The sequence below is a fragment of the Mercurialis annua genome, linkage group LG5 (assembly GCF_937616625.2).
Source record: "Mercurialis annua linkage group LG5, ddMerAnnu1.2, whole genome shotgun sequence".
In the NCBI taxonomy this organism is placed as follows: domain Eukaryota; kingdom Viridiplantae; phylum Streptophyta; class Magnoliopsida; order Malpighiales; family Euphorbiaceae; genus Mercurialis; species Mercurialis annua.
The window spans coordinates 18019577-18038393 of NC_065574.1; the positions used below are offsets into that span (position 1 = coordinate 18019577).

General features: G+C 31.8%; 2 protein-coding genes across 3 annotated transcripts; one reads left to right on the plus strand and one right to left on the minus strand.

Annotated features, from left to right (window-relative positions):
* Nucleotides 1-4847: 4847 nt before the first annotated feature.
* LOC126679844 (peroxynitrite isomerase Rv2717c) lies at nt 4848-6465 on the minus strand. The gene is made up of 4 exons (XM_050374851.2): nt 6231-6465; nt 6015-6155; nt 5849-5917; nt 4848-5351 (listed from the first exon to the last, which is right to left on the minus strand). The coding sequence occupies exons 1-4, from the start codon at nt 6387-6389 to the stop codon at nt 5229-5231; spliced, it is 492 nt and encodes a 163-aa protein (XP_050230808.1). The 5' UTR covers nt 6390-6465; the 3' UTR covers nt 4848-5228.
* Nucleotides 6466-15625: 9160 nt separating this feature from the next.
* LOC126681293 (serine/threonine-protein kinase RHS3) lies at nt 15626-18633 on the plus strand. Of its 2 annotated transcripts, none has more exons than XM_050376810.2 (4): nt 15626-15878; nt 16035-16109; nt 16680-17452; nt 17559-18633. In XM_050376810.2, exons 2-4 carry the CDS (start codon nt 16071-16073, stop codon nt 18445-18447), a joined length of 1701 nt encoding a protein of 566 aa, XP_050232767.1. In that variant the 5' UTR covers nt 15626-15878; nt 16035-16070; the 3' UTR covers nt 18448-18633. The 2 variants fall into 2 exon arrangements, with proteins under 2 accessions (XP_050232767.1, XP_050232766.1); XM_050376809.2 differs by having other exon boundaries at nt 15627-15878; nt 16662-17452.
* Nucleotides 18634-18817: the final 184 nt, after the last annotated feature.

Here is an 18817-nt window from a genome sequence, read left to right on the forward strand (position 1 = left end):
ATCAGTAAATGATCCACTAACCGCCCTTTCCTTGTCTTTGTAGGAGTTAAAAAATAAAAGGCTTAATCACCAAAAAACCTCCCACCTTTTAACCCCTTTTCAAATGCACTCTGACGTTGCAATTTTGTCAGTTGCACCCTAATTCGCACCTTTGGTTTTCAATTCCACCCTCAAGTACTAAATTGATCTCTTTTTCATTTGAAAAAAGTTAAAATAAGTCATTCATTTTCAACTTTTTATGTGGAAAAGAGTTCACCGAGTACTTTATAAGGGTTTTTATGAATATTTCCCGAGTGAAAAAAGTCCAATTTAATTTTGAGGGTGGAATTAAAACCCAAAGGTGCGAATTAGGGTGCAACTGACAAAATTACAACATCAGAGTGCAACTGAAAAGGGGCTAAAAGGTGAGTTTTTTTTTGTGATTAAGCCAAAATAAAACAATGGAAAAGAGATATAACTCCAGTTCCTTTGGAAATGGTAAGATCTTTGGCGCAAGAAGAAGGGTTGATCCGTATCATCTAAATACTTAAAAATTTAAAAATATGTATAACAAATACATGTAGACTTTAATATTTACAAAAGTACCAAAAAATAAAAATTACTTATAAAAATACGGTGTGTATAATATTGGTATATAATGTCGGTATATTAAAACTATGAACCACATAATTTGAAAACAGTATTTGATTCAATATTGGTATAATTTCATTAAACTTTCGGTATATCGATAATAATTTTTTCTATATATCTTCTAGTTAACATATACACTTTTTTACATGTATTTTCACTATAGTTGGCAGTGAACCAGAGAATTTGTATACTGTTGGTATAATTTTAGTATATTGTGAGTTTAATTTTTAGTATACGATGTGGTGTAATGTTGGTGTAATTTTTATTTAATATTAATAAAATTTTAGTATATTCTGATGTGTATACTCTTGGTATATTCTTGGTATAATTTTAGTATAGTATATGTAATTTTGGTATAATTTTTTATTTAATATTAATAAAATTCAGTATGCACTGATGTGTATATTCTTGGTATAATGTTGGTATAATGTTAGTATAATTTTAGTTTATCAGTATATTGACATACCAACAGTATACATAGATTTTTGTAATTATTTTTTATTTTTTGATATTTTTATAAATATCTTTAAATCAACTAGTATTTTTATAAATGAAAAAAATTAATAGGTGTTTTTATAATTATTTCCATTCTTTTAATAAATGGTGTAATTTTCTAAATATCATATTGCAGCTTGGTTTAACAATTGAGTCCAATAATAAGGAATTAGTAGCTCTTGAATGGTAGGATATCGCACTTTAGATATTCAAGTGGGCACAATCAAAGATATATAGTGCAGTCAAAGCAATGTTGCCGAGGCTAGGCGTCTGCCCATGTTCTTATACATTTTTTAATATTGAATATAGTAAAAAGCGTCAAATAAGTTGGCATTTCTTGATGTTGTATAACCGTATTAACCTTATATTTTAATTAAACAGTCTTCTATGATTTGTTTTGATGACTAATGGTCTGGACTTTTGTTCTTTGACAATCGAATAATCTTTTATTAATAATAAAGAGCAGTTACAGATGTAAGAATTCAGATAGGGTATAACCGTTTCTAATGACCTGACATGGAACAAGATATAAACTTTGATTCGCAGATCGCCTTACAAAACAAAATCAAAATTACATAACCGCTCTAACACAATAAGATCCAATCCTTTTCTGTCTAACACAAGACTCACAAACTCTTCATAAAAAACAACAAATATTTCATATAGAAAGAACAACAAAACTTTCAAAAAAAGAAAGACAATCGCTGTAAAATAGTTATAAAAAAAAACTAATATAACCTATAACGATTTCATCTTCAATCTTGAAAGGGTTTGATCCATCTCTGATTTTTTATTTGTATATCTATTAAAATTGATGCGCCTCATCGATAGATTTACCAACCAAAATGAAAAAGATGAAAAGGAGTCGGTCATTTATTTTATTCTAAAACAATAAAAAAGAAATGGCTACCGCCAACGGCAAAAATAAACCATTGACGGCAGCCGAAGCGAAAAACGAAAGAGAAACGCTTGACGGCTTAGGGTTTTCTATTTGAGAGAGAAAAGAGAGGAAAAAAAGTTTTTTTTTATTGATCCGAATGGTATGGACTTAAGGCGCCATGTGGTGACAATTGATATAATATAAGGAAAAATGATCAAACAAGTCCATAACGTTTAGTTTATGTGTCAAATAGATCCTCAACATTCAGAAAGAATCAAATAAGCCCCTAACGAGTATAATCTAAGTTCTCCTTAGAGGTCACCGAGGGGACCTAACGTTTGTTAAATCGTATAAACAAGGACCCCTAAGAAGGGTTTAGATGATGCAATTTAAAACGTTAGCATCCTCGTTGCACTTTTCTGAATGATGAAGGTCTACTTGACACATAGGCTAAACGTTAGGGGTTTGTTTGACCCTTTTCCCTTAATATAAGGACCATTAATCCCATCTCATAAGTTGAAAGACCATGATGGCGATGGCCTAAAGCTCTACTATAAAAAGGCAAATTGTTTAGTATCATGTATGAGAACAACAACTAAGTCTTCAGGCTAGCATTATTTTCAAAAATAAATGGTTGATAAAAGTCGGATAAGGAAGATACAGGAGTCTGAGTCATGTCATGCTTCAAGTTATCAAATGCTTGTTTGTGCCGAATTCGACCAATGAAAAGCAACCTTTTTATTTTGATGGTTTCACAAACCATCAATGTTTTTTAGCACAACAAAAATAAAATCCAAGTGTTGCAGATGTCTCTTGATAATCATTGTAAATCAAAATTTCATTAAAAAGATAAGAACAAATTTACGCAAGTAATGAGCAAAATGTGATACATAACTGAAAAGTGTGTGTGGTGCGTCTGTCAAACCAAAAGACGCGCATGACATTAAATTCATAACGACCTTTATAAATGTTGAATGCAGTATAATGGGTGTTTCCGTCACTCATTCGAATCTGATGGTAGCTTATCTTAAGATCAACTTTTTTAAAAACAGTGACACTTTTAAGTTCATCAAACTAATCACCTATGATAGGAATAAGGAATAAATCTGAGATAGTAAGCTCATTATAATCCACACAAAAATGCCATATATTATCCCTTTTCTTAATAAGCAAAACAATAGATGCAAATGTACTTTGACTGGGCTGATTTTTTCATGTTTTTCGACATTTCATATAAACGTTTTTTTCAATCTTTTTCTTCTAATACTGATATAGTCGGAGAATAGCAGGTTTTGCATTAACTTTCAATGGTATGACATGATCAAAACTATAGAAAGAGGAAGAGATTTGCGACACTGATGTTAGACTAATGTAAAAAGTTGTCGGAATGAGATATAGCATAAAAAGAGTGTTGATGTTAAATTTGTTTTCATTCCAAGCACACGAAACACATCTTCTAATGGCAGTTGTTGAATCGCTATAATACCATCGTCTTACCAACATAAATGGTAGAAAAGTTTGAGTTGTTTGCAGTGACAACAATTCGTGCTTTTTTATTTTCTAACATGATGTAAAATCTTGTCTCCACTTGAGTGCTTTGAACTAGTGATTAAGCACCATTTTGGTATGTCGCATTGGAAATCGGCTAGCTATCCGATTAAATTGTCTTTAAAAGGACCAAAGTGAACCAGTGGCTGACCCGGTTATAAACCATATCCAAAACATATTTTTTAAAACGCCCCTTAGAACATCCATAATCAACATCGTGCTTCATTATTTGTCTTGTAGATTGTGCATCCATCCCTACCCTTTTTACTATTAAAAATGGCTTTATTCTATTCTTTAGTTGAGACTTCAGGTATTTGCTTTCTCAACGTGTCTTAATTTGCCAAGACATTTCCAATCATATATAGTTGGCTCCGACGAGTTGCCATAAAAAGAGCATTGAAACTCGGAACGTAACCCATGAACGACAATCCTCCTCATTCACGTCCCAATATAAAAGTTTCTATTATACACAAATAACTTTAGTGAAATACCGACACCCAGTTAATTCATAGTATCTGATTCTCGAATTGGTGGAGTTTGATCATCTCATCCTAATACCACATGTAGATTAAATGGAGGTCTAAATTGTAAGATATGTTCTTATAATGCTAATAAGAACTTTGATACAATAGCACTCATCACCCTAACATTCTTGATTTTGTTACTCATATCACTCTCTTCATGCACACAACAATCATTTCTTAAATAAGCCACTAACTCTCTCAATTAACAGAATTTCAATAAAAAAACTACTCTCATTACACAAATGTAATTAGCATACTTATACTATGAAATTCTCAACACTTCTTGAATATAGTGGCACACAAATATTTAGCTAAGAAAATTTTAGATGGAAGATTCTAGAGAGAACATAATTTCTCTATATAAAGTAGCTTGCTTGGTGAAATTTACGACATTACATGAGTTCTGAGATCCTAGTAAGGTTTACTATAAGTCGAAACTGCAAACAGTTTCGTGATATTGAAGGCCAATTTATCAGATTCTTTCTTCAAGACAGTAACTGGCTCTAAGATGAAAAAGTTTGTAGAAGCCAAAACATTAACCACAAACAATAGTTCTATTCAATGCAAAACATGTATCCTCAATTACTACGGTCCCAAAGAGCAGACTTTCTATTAGAATACCCAAACTGAAAATATGTCGAAAACAAAAAAAAGGTAACAAAGAAATTAGTTCAAAGTTATTGTTTTCCCTCTAAATTTAAGAGAACCAATGTTTTCTCAAACAATTAAATATTACATGGGGTTTTAGTAATCTAATACTCAAGTGTCAATAGAGAAACAATAATTTTTATCAAATGCAGAAAAAATAGTAATTTTGACCAAAGCTCAAGGGGGTGATAGTAATTATCCCAAGAAATTATTACTTGTATACAAATAGCATCATTCAGCACCCATTGACCACAGGAAGATGCTGCTAGCAAATTTCTTGATTAGGACTAACAGCCAACAATTTCACAATAGGGGTTTAAGATGAACTAACTTTAAAGAGAGTCTCAACCAACTGAATAAAATCAAAATCTATATGCAACATGGGGTGGAGACAGTCACTGTTGCCTGCAGAATATTTACATGGAAAGAAGAAGATAATGAAAAACCATGTCTACCAGCTTTGCAAAGATATAAATGAGTGAACCTTGATCGGCCATATAGTATCAGTGGACCTTCTTAAGCACAGCTTTCAGATGTGGTTGAAGATTATTCAGGTTAGTAGCCATTTGGACAATGTAAGACAGTTCTCCATTTGCAAATTCAAAGACTCGACTTATTTCTTTCACCTGGCGCACAGAAAAAAGAGAAATATCTAAAAACAATTCAAGCATTGGCTCGTAAAAACACGTTGAGAAGACAATTTTTAACAGAGTAGATACAAAATGCACAAACTTATCCCACTCTAAGAGAATGATGATTGAACTACATAGCAGTTTAGCAGATTAGAATTATTTCTCTGTTCTCGGTAAGAATTTCCCCTACTCAATTACGAACAAGTGGCTACCTTCCTATATATTTGTTATAGTAATTGTTCCCATAAACAGCTATCAGAATTTCAATTACCCAATGGAGCAATCAATTAAATGACACAAAACCAAATACTAGAAGATTCTATATTAATATTTAAAATTTAAGATGGACATACAATAAATTTTAAGGTAGCAAAACTATATAAATCAATTCTATATTAATATTTTTTAGAAGATTCCAAATTATACACTCTTCCTAGTTCCGCCCCTGATTATACGAGTTATCATGCGACATAGTTGGATAGCGAGGATACCTTAGATGCATTGCCCACCAGTTGACTCTGAAGTTTGATAGTTTTCTCCTGTTCGTTATAGGTACCTTTCTGAATTTCAATTTAAACTAAAATTAAACCAAACCAGCATAACCAATATAAACCAAACGACTCAAAATCACGATACGAAAGAAAAAGAATGAAAAACCTGAACTTCAACAAGACCGGTGCTCTGAGAAATGACAACTTCAAGAGAACCGTCAAGCTTGGGTCTCCAGTAGCCACTCTCTCCGTGCATAGGCTCACCGGAGCTGAGTTTCCAAGTCTTCTGAGTATAAGCTATCACAGGCTACACTAACGGTACGATTTAATTAGAAAGTTGCACACTTTTTGGTTTTATTACTTAAAAAAGAGAAAAACAAACCTTGCCGGAAATTGGGGAGAAATGAAGCTGCTCGCCGTATGAGAAGGAGGAGACTGTGGGATAGCCGCCCTCGCCTTGTCCCCGCCATGTGCCCAGCAGGTACGACAAGGGTGCGATTGCCGGATGCACCACCGCATCGGCCGGCGAATTAGTGTTCATTTTATCTTCTCAACTTACTCTCTTCATTTCCTCGGGTTGAATGTCTATTTCTACTATTTTCGGTCAATTACGAATCTGGCCTTGTGGCCGGAATCTACCATTTTGACTCTAGCTCACCCTTATATTACAAAGAAGCTAAACTCCAAACACAATTTTATGAAGAAAGGATCATTTTACCCCTTAATTTGTGCTAAAATTTTAAAAAAGTTAAAATTAATAAACATGTATCAGTTATATCCTGAATTTGTCAAAATCAAATTAAAAACACGATCCTCCACTTTTATTCCATTCTCACACCAGAGGATGAGACACACTTTCCAATTTTTTGACGGAAAAAATTTAAATGGTACTTTTATTTTTTAAAGGGAAAAGGGTCATTTATGCCCCTAAGGATTGGAGTTAGGATCAAGTAAGCCCTCAACGTCCGGAAATGTTCAAATATGCCTCCAACGTTTTGCAAATGAACAAACAGGCCCTCCAATTTCGACAACCAGGCCCCCAACGTCTCATTTATAAGTCAAAATGGGGGCCTGGTTGTTCACTTTTTAAGACGTTGGGAGCATATTTGAACCTTTACAAACGTTGAGGGCTTCCTTGATCTTAGAGTCAAACTTTAGGGGCGTAAATGACCCTTTTCTCTTTTTTAAATTAGCATACAATGATTTTAAAATAACAATTTAATCCCTATAATTTTAAAACTTATATATCATATTAATATTAAATAAAAATATAGGGACTTTATTATATTTTTAAATTTTAATTTTAATTTTTTTTTGGATGAAAAGGAGCTCCTCCTCATTTGAGACGAGGAGCTGCTAATCTTCTTCTCAGACGAAGAGCAACAACTCCTTATTTTTGCGAGGAGGAGGAGCTCCTGAGAACCAAAAACAATTATGGATTATCGGTTTAGGACGGTCGGTTTGATCGGAAATGGTGTCGATTGAAAGGAAAAGAAGTGAAAAAATTAAAATATGTTTAATTAAAAAAAATTAAACAAGTTATTAATTTAATTTGGTTTAATTAGGAATTAATTATGATTAATTAGAGTAAATTATGATTTTTATAAAAGTCAATCTCTGTTTTTTTTCAAAGGGAGATATTTCATTCGGTTTGATAAGTTCTAGGTATAAGTGATACAAATTTGCTAATTTTGACATTTTCGATATTTTAACACAACATGAAGGAATAAAATGATCTTTTGTTCATTTTATTTTTTATAAACAACTTTTCTTCTCAATTTTATCCCATTGTATATGTAATCTAAACTCTCCACATTCTAAATTTATAAATAATTTAATATAAATTTAAATATTAAAAAGATAACTCGACTTTTAAAACGTGTCAATTCAGGAGATTATCTTTTTCTTTTCAAAAACAACATGGCACATATTTAGGTAAAATTTCGCTGATTTGGACATTCGATGGGTCTGCCACATGTCCTGCCACGTCAGCAAAAACACCACTAAAAATTGTCGATGTTGTTTTTGAAAAAAAAAAACAAAAGGTGGTGCCCTGAATTGACACGTTTTAAAAGCGGAGTTATTTTTGAAAATTCGTGTAAAAGTGGTGATTTTATATGTAATTAACCCTAGTAAAAATATGGCAATATAGACAAATCAACCAAAAGTGGTACTAACTTATATTTTTACCTCAATATTTTTATTTTAACAATGATCTCTCAATAAAATAATTTTATTTTACAATTTTCTGATATTCAAAAATGAACTGAAAAAATATAAAAAAAGAGGATAATTATAATCTCATAGTACAAAATTGTGTAACACAAAATAGGAAAAAGTTTCTTTCCAAATAAACAACCAACATTTGCTTCATCTTCTACCTCCATCATATTTCCGCTATTAAAGCTCCTACAATGCTTTAGATTTTGCTTCTTCCTCACTCTTAGTAGCCTAATAATCACCCATGAACCCTGACTTTTGAATCTTCGATCACCAAACCTCCTAATGTTTAAAAACGATCATTAAACCCCTAAAATTTATGGGGACACTCGCTAAACCCCTTGAGGACAAAAATACCCTTCCCGCCGTATTTTTTAGTTAACTAACATTCTTAAAAAAAATGGCAGCGCCACGTCAGCTCCCACGCAATCAAATATCCTAAAAACTTAAAACACCTAAAATACCCCTAAATTTAATTAAAAAATAATAAAAAAATTCACCCGACCAAACCCAAACCAATTAAACCTAACCAAATCACCTTACCCCTAACTGCTATCCACCCTCACCATTCTCCGACCACCATCACCCATCCGTCGCCGCTTCCACGACCGAATTTTTTTTTCTAGCCGTCTTTTTCGATATGTTCTTCAACGAAGAATAGATCCAAGATGTTCTTCGTTGAAGAATAGATCTAGCGGCAGAAAAAAATTCAGGCCATGGCGGAGGCGGGTGGTGGTGGATGGAGAACGGTTGGGTGGTGATGGCGGTTAGGGTGAAACAGTTTGGTTGGATTTTATTGGGTTAGGTTTGATAGGGTTGTTTTAGATTGGGTTGAATTGAGTTGGGTGAAAGTTTTACAGGTATTTTGGGTGTTTTAATTTTTTAGGATATTTTGATAATGTGGTAGCTGACATGGCGCCGCCAATTTTTTTTTAGAATGTCAGTTGACTAAAATAGACGGCACCAGGGGTATTGTCGTCCTTAGGGGGTTTAATGATCGTTCTTAAACATTAAGGGGTTTAGTGATCAGAGACCCAAAAATCAGGGGCTATGAATGTCAAGGGGTTTTTTCGTCCTCAGGAGGTTTAGCAAATGTCATTTACATTTAATTATTTTAACCGAATTGATTTAAAGTTTTAATTGATGATTTTTGTGTTTTGAAAGCAATAATGTAAAAAAAAATCTGGTAATCATTATTAGATAACAATATATCTATGGTGAGTATACATTATGTTGAATTTATGTTTGATTAGATAGTATGAAATAATTATTTCAGATTTAAAGAAAATCAAGTTCTAAAATTAAAAATAATTTAAAAGCAAAATCAGATTGATTTCACATTTTACATGTTTTAATATTTATTTTCAAATTTAAATAGCTTTTAATGAATACAAGTTTAACTAATATCAAATCACATACATTTAAGATATAATTCAAAAAAATTCAAGTTGATTTAAAATTTTACAGATTTATAATCATGAAATTCTTTCGTTGATTAAGATTTAATTGAACATCAACGATTTTAGATTTTACATGTCAAATCAAACTTATATTATGTATTAAAAATCTGAAAAAGCATTAGTATGCACTTAACCTTTTTAACTAATAACTTTCGATAAATACAGAGATTGAGAATATTTGATATTTGTTCATTACAAAGAAGAATGAAATCAACACATGGAATATGTTAACTTTGAACAAATGGAAATATTAGTCAAACAAGACTGTGACTGTAACAATTTACTGGAAATACTTTCACATCAACTCAATATCAACCATATGTTAACTTTTCTAGAGATCAAATATCAAGTGAAAATCAATTATCCACCAATAAAAATAATAGACAATGGAAATTTGTCATTTTACTTGAAACTAAAAAAATGCATCATATTGCATATGTACCCATTATGTATTTCATTCAATTCATCTGAAAAAGAAATATCATTCTTTAAGTCAAATTTCAATATATCAAATGCGGACTGTAACACTCCATAAATTTTAATCGTTAATTTAGGCCATCTGTCATCATTTTTATAACCGGGGGTAAGTAAATAAATTTAAGTGCAGATTTAATTTATAATTATACCGAGAAATATATCTTAATTATATGATTTGAAACTTTTCAATTTGGAGATTTAAATTTTAATAAATGGGTGAGGACTTTGAAAATTAATATAAAAATAATCTATAAGTTCTGGAATGATAGTTTTTAATTTATTATCCGTAAAATATTTTTAAGAATGTATCGTCTAAATTTCATAAAATTATGAGTTAGTTTTACAATTAATTGCGGACGATAATTAAGAATATGGGTTAAAGTGCGTGATTGAAATGGGGGCCAAAGTGTCCAATTGGCCAAAAAAGTATATGTACGTTACAATTAAAAAGGAATTGGATAGAAACCAATTCTTTCTTTATTTTCTTATGCGCAGTGAAAGGACGTAGCCCTAGCTTCGTTGTTCCGTCGATTTCATCGCCGATTTTTTGTGTCGACTTCGATTTTTTCGATAATCTGCACGTATACGAGGCAATAATCGTTAATTTGGATTCAATTATATATAATTTAGATTATATTTGATCAATTAACGTTAATCGTATTGAATTGTCGAATTTGTAGCAATTTTAATGTTTGAAATGTGGATTAGGATTAGGTTATGTTGAGTTGAGGTGTGCGAATGTTTTTAAGGGTCGGGAGTAGGTGAGATTGACCCGGGGAGTGAACCCTGAGGCTATGCGCTGTACAACAGAGTTGTGTGGACGCACATCCATGCTTTGCGAACGCATAACATGAATATGCTGTGGAAACCCCATAGTCATGTTGTGCGAACGCACATCGACATTTTCGAGGGGAATTGGGCCTTTTTGCCCGCATTCAAACGATCCGTCCAAAATTAATTTTAACGGACTTTAAAACGTAATTGAGGATTTTCGAATGATGAAAAGAGAAATTAAAGAAAAGTATTAATTTATTAAAACGTTACAGCGTTTTAATCAAGTTATAACTTGATCAAGTCAAAGTAAAGAAAAGAGGATTATAAGTTATACCGGGAATAAAATTAAGAGTATAGAAAGAGTCGTTTATAGACGGAAGTTGTGTTTAAGTATATCTTCTATACGATATGAGTAAAGTTAGGGATTCAATGTATGATTATGTTTTAATATTTAAATTCCAATTAGATTCAACGAGTTGTCGATCCGCCGAGTGAGAGCACTAGTGTGTTTGACTAACGGGCTACCAGGAGCATATGTTTTCGGGAGTATAGTGGTTTTTGTTAGTTTCAATTTACTTTTGAATATTAGTTTAAAATGTTTTATAAGTACAACTGTTATTAGAATTAATATCGCATATATGTATGTATGCTTAAACTGAAATAGACCGCATGTAACGTGCTTCCTATTGGGCGTCAATAGGACTGTGTGATCACTAATATTGTCATATAAATTAAGTTTATGATCCTTATAGAATAAGACATGATTCTGAAATAGGTCAGAGGCAACAGTAACATAGTTCACGACCCAGAACCTGATACAGATATGAGGTAACAGTAACATGATTCCCGGCCCAAATACTGTAATAACCGAAGTTTGAGAGAACAATCTTACATGTACGGTTCAAACTCATTTGACAATTTGAGGATTGTCTAATTATGGAGATTTGTGGTATGCCATGATATGGAATCAAGGATTAGTGTTTCATCCGGATCCAGTATCAAACTACATATGTGTTATATAGTTTCCTATTACAATACTTTATTTTACTATGTTCATTAGTAAATATGTGAATTCACTCAGTTTTAACTGACCCTGACGATAATTTCTCCATTTCAGGTTGATAGAGTTACGACGTGGTTGGGCTTCCATTCATCATTCCGAAAGTCGTTTTGATCAATGTCAAATTATCTCTAGAGCTAAATTAGTTGTGTATCGGGAAATTTGTCTTTTTATTTTCAGTAGTTCACTTGTTTTATATAAACTCTGATATGAACTACTACATATGTATATGATTGAAAAGTTGCAATATTTATAAAAGACAAACAATGTACCAATATTACATAATTTTATACTGGTTTATAATTATGTAAAGTTTTTGATATGGTGTTTGAAACATGGAGGTTTATGTTACGAGGCAAATAGGTTATGCCCTGATTTCTAGAGTTACAATACCAGTTTTCAGTTCTTATGCAAAAGAAAACTTTTAACGGGGTTTCTTGAAAGAAAAAGAATGAGACACTTTGAACTTCAACAAGGCTAGTACTCTGAGAGATGACAACTTCAAGAGAACCATCAAGCTTAGGTCTCAAGTAGCCACTCTCTCCATGCATAGGCTCACCAGAGCTGAGTTTCCAAGTCTTTTGAGTATAAGCTATCACATGCTACACTAGCACTGGAATTTCATTAGGAAAGTTGCATGCTTTTTGGTTTCATTATGAAAGAAGAGAAAAACAAACCTTGCCGGAAATAGGGAGAAATGAAACTGTTCACCATAGGAGAAAAAGGAGATGGTGGGATAGCCGTCCTCACCTTGTCCCCCCCATGTGCCTAGCAGGTACGACAATGGTATGATTGATGGATGCATTACCACATCTGCCGCCGAATTAGTATTCATATTATCTTCTCAATTTCATCTACAATATTACAATACCTCGCCTTCTTAAACTACTCTCTTCATTTCCTCGAGTTGAATGTCCATTTCTACAATTTTTGGTCAATTACGAATCTGCCCTTGTGGCTGGAATTTACTGTTTTGACTCGCTCCAAACTAGCTCAGCTTATTACAAAGAAGCTAAACTCCAAACTGAATTTTATGAACAAAGGATCTTTTCACCCCTTAATTTGTATTAATGTTTTAAAAGGTCAAAATTAGCAAATTTGTATCATTTAACGATTGATGGATGCATTACCACATCTGCCGCCGAATTAGTATTCATATTATCTTCTCAATTTCATTTACAATATTACAATACCTCGCCTTCTTAAACTACTCTCTTCATTTCCTCGAGTTGAATGTCCATTTCCACAATTTTTGGTCAATTACGAATCTGCCCTTGTGGCTGGAATTTACTGTTTTGACTTGCTCCAAACTAGCTCAGCTTATTACAAAGAAGCTAAACTCCAAACTGAATTTTATGAACAAAGGATCATTTCACCCCTTAACTTGTATTAATGTTTTAAAAGGTCAAAATTAGCAAATTTGTATCATTTATATTTATATTAGATTTGAGTAGAGTATTGTTTGTATAATGTGAAAGATTTATTAATATAATTTTTTGACACTTTAGAACTTCTCTATTCATCTTCATCAGTAGGAGAATGAAATCTTTCTTGCTAATTCATAAAAAAAAGATCTATCTTGCTTGATAAATATATAGATTCGGAAAGTACAGTAGCAGGAAAAGCAATACCGACACCACCGCTGTTTGAGGCTAACTATTCTTAATTTTGTCATTATCAATGTAATAATAAGAAAAAAATAATAAAGAAAACACTGTTAAATCATAAATCTTGGCTATTGTATGGAGTTAGCTGCTAGAAGTACACTAAATTAAAAAGAATTTTTATTAGCAAACGAGAATAATAAAAAGCGTATATTTGCAAAAACAACTTTAAAAAAAAGTTACTCTTAAAAAAAGAAGATAGTAGGGTATTTTTGTAAATAATTTAAAAGAAGAGGTAGATGATGTGATTTTTTCAATTTAAAATAGAAAATAAATTTGACTCTTTACATATGAAGAGTTAAACTCGCTTTTTATTTCTTATCTCTTAAATAATTTTCAAATTTAAAACACATTGATTTTTTTTTATTTTAAAAGAATATTTATCTTTTATATTTTTAAAATTAAAAAAAGCAAATTATAACAACAAATAAATTAATATTTAAATTAATACATATATATATATATATATATATATATATATATATATATATATATATATATATATATATATATATATATAACAAAGTGATATATGTTAGAGAGTTTATTTTATAAAAATTAAAAATTATATCATTTATATATAAAATGATATTTATTTTTTTAAAATAAACTCTGAATGGTAGAGAGATGCTCATAAAACAGCTCCAATGGTGCTCTTTATTTTAAAGAGCATAATTGTTAAAATAAAGAGTATCTTTAATATAGAGAGTAATATATTTAAATTTACTTCCATAGACTCTCTAATAGTTACTCTTTATTTATTTTTATTATTATAAAAAAATAAAAAATAAAAAATATTAATAATATTAATTTATTTATTTAGTTTTTAAATTTAAAAATTCAAAATAATACATTTCAAATGAAAAATAACCAACTTATTTTAAAATTTAAAATTTTGTCTTTTTGAAAATGAAGTAGAGAGTGAAAATGACTTTTCACATGCAGACAACCATTTTCACTCTCTAGTCTAAATTTAAATTTGAGAGTCTTTGGACTTTGATTTATTGACAATACTCTTTAAACTAGAGAGTTTGTCAATTTTAAAGAGGTCATTGGAGATGATCTTACACATGAAAACTGTAAGAACGTGGTATTTACATTTTTGAGATGTTTTTTTGTTCAAAACTCTTTAAAAGCACATAAAAATATTTTTTACCATTCCGATAAATAAAAAAAACTATACACTCATTTCTTAATAAAATGTTTTTAATTAAATTTTTTTTAAAAGTTAGCCCCAAAAATATTTTTATCTTCTTTATTTTGTTGGATTAAATTATATTTTTATTACAATTATGACGCTTTTAAATTAAAAATGTCAATCTAAATTATAAAATTCGTAGATAAATCATTATTTATTGGCCAAATGATTAAAAAGATCAAAACTTTCATGAAAGTTTCACAAAAATTCAAACCTTTCAATTTTATCCAATTTGTCCTGAAACGTGGAATTTCGTTTCAATTATATCCAACTATGCGATTTTGCTGGTGTGACATTATTGCAACGAAAACCCAAGTTTCAGGACGATACATAAAAATTGAAAGATTTGGACTTTTGTAAAATTTTTCTTGAAGGTTTGACCTTTTTTAGTCCTCTACCCTTATTTTTTTTTTTTGATTTCAAATTTTCAGCGTATTCAAATAATTAATTTTATTAATTTTCATATATATTTGGTAATTAATATTTTTTTTTTAAATAAAATTGGATACATATATATATATATATATATATATATATATATATATATATACATGTTTTAATTATTTATCCTTTTCCCCACAATTTCGTTTCCAAATTTTGAAGAAAAAAAATATTTTTGTTTATTTTTCTTTGCATGGAACATAATTGTGAAATATATGAAGGTTAGTTAAATAAAGGAAAGGAAGGGAGAGAGAATGAAAGGGAGACCACTATCTACCCTATTTTTCACAAATAACAAAAGACGGCCATCCACCCTTTTTTATTCATGGCCATGACCATTTCCCCTTCTCCTCTCTTTCCTCCCCACACCTTGTTTATTAGAACTTACATTCTTATGATCCTAATTAATTATACTAACCACACTTTAATACATTAATCTATATTTATTTTTAATTTATTATTTATGGGATATATTATTTCCACAAAACTCTCTCAATCTTGTAATTAATTCTTTTTTTTTTTTCAAAAGACACCAAGCACAAAAGTCTCTAACAAATCACAACTAGCTCCTTGTTGTGAGAGAGTGGTGTTCCATTCAATATCCAACTAATTTTTTATTTTTTTTATTTTTTTTAATAATCTTAAACAACAATCATTTTCTCCTTTTGTTTCTTCCTCTTCTTCTTATGTTACTTTTGCTACAACAATTCTCTCTTTGTTTTTATTTAACATTCTGGTTAGTGAGTTTCATTAATTTTAATGTTTTAATGCAATCAACTAATATATCTATATCATAATAATGCAAAGTTTTTATTATATATACGTGCTCACCACACATATCCAATTTAAAATAACATGTAACTTAGCTAATAATTGGTTTTGTTTTGTTTAGTGTTAATAAGGGGTTGTTCTTGTGCTGCCCCCTTCAATGTCATCAATTCCTGCAATGAGGCCTGATTCATCCCAGGTAATCTATACATCCATTTATGTCTCTTTAATTCTTTTCCAATGTATACATCCATTAACGAATTTGTATATCTTTTTCCAAAAGTAGATTATCAAAATAGAATTTCTGGGTGCATAAGTGTTTCGGAAAATAAAAACAAAATTTCGGAATATAGGACTTATAAATTTTCAACAAATATAGTTGTTTGTTTCATAATAAAATATGAGATGGAACTCAAACTCAAGAAGTATATGTGGACATCATAGCGACCTTCCATTTAAACTAAAAAAATTAATAAGTCTTTTTAGCTACGCAGCATGAAAACGCTATAGTTGAAACGGAAAACATTCGAAATAAAAAAAACAACAAAACAATACTTTTTTTATAAGAATAAGTTATAAATATAGAATGATGGCATCAAGAAGCATTTCCGGAGATGAAAATGAAAAGGCGGAAATGTAAGACTCGGTAGTTAGTAAACTTTTGTACAACATATTACTTTTTGGATTGAATTTGTACAACATATAAACTTGGATTTGAAATTAGATATGTTTATATTGCTTACTTTTCCAGAAGAGCCACATTCCACAGGAAGAAGGTGCAGAATGTGAATCCAAGAAGATGGAGGGAATGAGTAACAATAAATCTAATTTAAGCTGTGTTTCCAAGAAAGGAGATCAAACAACAAAATATAGTTCTAAAAGCAGCAGTAACTCATTTTTTGATTCACCGAGTGGAACTGGATTTAGCAAACTTACTGAAAATGTGATCGTAAATCCTCTGTTTGATCCAAAAAAGATGGATCCATTAACAAAGGCTGTAGGAAATACGAGCGGTAATCATCGTCCAATGGCATCATCAATTACTCAGCTACAAACAACTGGGCCTCCGTTAAAGACGAACGTTAACCCTGTGCTGAGCAGCAGCAGTAGCTGCCGTAGCGACAGCTTAGAGAGCTCAACAAATGCACCAGTTAAGCCGCATACAGGAGGTGACGTGAGATGGGATGCTGTTAATATGGTGATTGCAAGAGGTTCAATAGGATTGAGTAATTTTCGGCTACTGAAACGGCTCGGATATGGAGATATAGGAAGTGTGTATCTGGTTGAACTTAGAGGAACAAATGCACATTTTGCTATGAAAGTGATGGATAAAGCTTCTCTTGCAAGTAGAAATAAGGTGCTTAGAGCGCAGACAGAGAAAGAAATCCTTGGCCTTCTTGACCATCCTTTTTTGCCTACCTTATATTCTTATTTTGAGACTGACAAATTCTATTGCATCGTCATGGAGTTCTGCAGTGGAGGCAATCTTCATTCCCTTCGCCAGAGGCAACCTTACAAGTATTTTACCGAGGAGGCTGCCAGGTTTAGTACTCAAACTTCGCCGATTTGTTTTTTCATTTTTCTTTTGACGAAGCAGTTGAGTGCTTTAACATTAGAAATGTTTCATGTTTTTTTTTTCTCCGCTCAGGTTTTTTGCATCAGAAGTATTATTGGCACTGGAGTATCTCCACATGTTAGGCATTGTCTACAGGGATTTGAAGCCGGAAAACGTTCTTGTCAGAGATGAAGGTCACATAATGCTGTCGGATTTTGACCTCTCACTTCGCTGCTCAGTCAGTCCAACCCTTGTCAAGTCCTCATCTGTGCATGTGGGAAATGGTGGTGGCAGTACGGGTGGAGGCCTTATAGATGACGAATTTGCAGTACATGGATGCATGCAGCCATCGACATTTTTCCCCAGAATTTTGCCTAGCAAGAAGAACCGCAAATCAAAATCAGACTTCGGCCTCTTTGTTGGCGGAGCACTACCCGAGCTAATGGCAGAGCCGACAAATGTACGATCGATGTCGTTCGTAGGCACCCATGAATACTTAGCTCCAGAGATCATTCGCGGAGAGGGTCATGGAAGTGCAGTAGACTGGTGGACATTCGGGATCTTCTTATACGAATTGTTGCATGGAACAACACCTTTTAAAGGGCAAGGAAATCGGGCAACCCTGTTCAATGTTGTAGGGCAGCCTTTAAGATTCCCGGAAACACCACAAGTGAGCTTTATGGCTAGAGATCTGATAAGAGGACTGCTTGTTAAGGAACCCCATAAAAGGATTGCATATAAAAGGGGAGCTACAGAGATAAAACAGCATCCTTTTTTTGAAGGGGTCAACTGGGCTCTGGTGAGAAGTGCAGTGCCTCCTCACATACCTGAACCAGTAGACTTCTCACTCTTTGCAAGCAAAGAGCCACCCCCACAAGCTAATCACAACAACGCCAAGAAAATCACAGATTTTGGAGGTGACGGTAAAGCCTATGGTAGTCCTCATCATACTGATTCTTACATAGAGTTTGAGTATTTCTAGACTTAAATTAATTTGATCATGTTGTACAAAACCAGCAATTAATTTGGACCCTAATAAGACATCTAATAGTGAGAGTAAACCTGTGTTTAAGAAGATTTTGTTGACAAGAATTTGATTAATTCTTTCTAGGTGAGGAGAAATAAGTAATGTATATGAAACAAAGGCTAATATTTAATATCTTTGTCACCCAAGTCCTACAATTTCAATTGTTTTTCGATTTTAAATGTGCTCCCATTTCTTCTTATAATAGCTAGATAGTTTTTGTATAGAAATATATCAACTCGTTCTAATATCTACAGCTTATTCTCACTCACAGTTCGTGATGATTCTTCTCTCTCCTACCGAAGTACTTAAATTTCAACTTATAAAT

Excerpts from the sequence above, each read along its gene's own strand:
- LOC126681293 (XM_050376809.2), top strand. The coding sequence starts at position 16,071 with ATGTCATCAATTCCTGCAATGAGGCCTGATTCATCCCAG. Across the intron at positions 16,110-16,661 it reads TGAGGCCTGATTCATCCCAG|AAGAGCCACATTCCACAGGA; the intron begins GTAATCTATACA and ends TTACTTTTCCAG. Across the intron at positions 17,453-17,558 it reads TTTACCGAGGAGGCTGCCAG|GTTTTTTGCATCAGAAGTAT; the intron begins GTTTAGTACTCA and ends TTCTCCGCTCAG.
- LOC126679844 (XM_050374851.2), bottom strand. The coding sequence starts at position 6,389 with ATGAACACTAATTCGCCGGCCGATGCGGTGGTGCATCCGGCAATCGCA. Across the intron at positions 6,156-6,230 it reads TCTCCCCAATTTCCGGCAAG|CCTGTGATAGCTTATACTCA; the intron begins GTTTGTTTTTCT and ends CCGTTAGTGTAG. Across the intron at positions 5,918-6,014 it reads CCGGTCTTGTTGAAGTTCAG|AAAGGTACCTATAACGAACA; the intron begins GTTTTTCATTCT and ends ATTGAAATTCAG.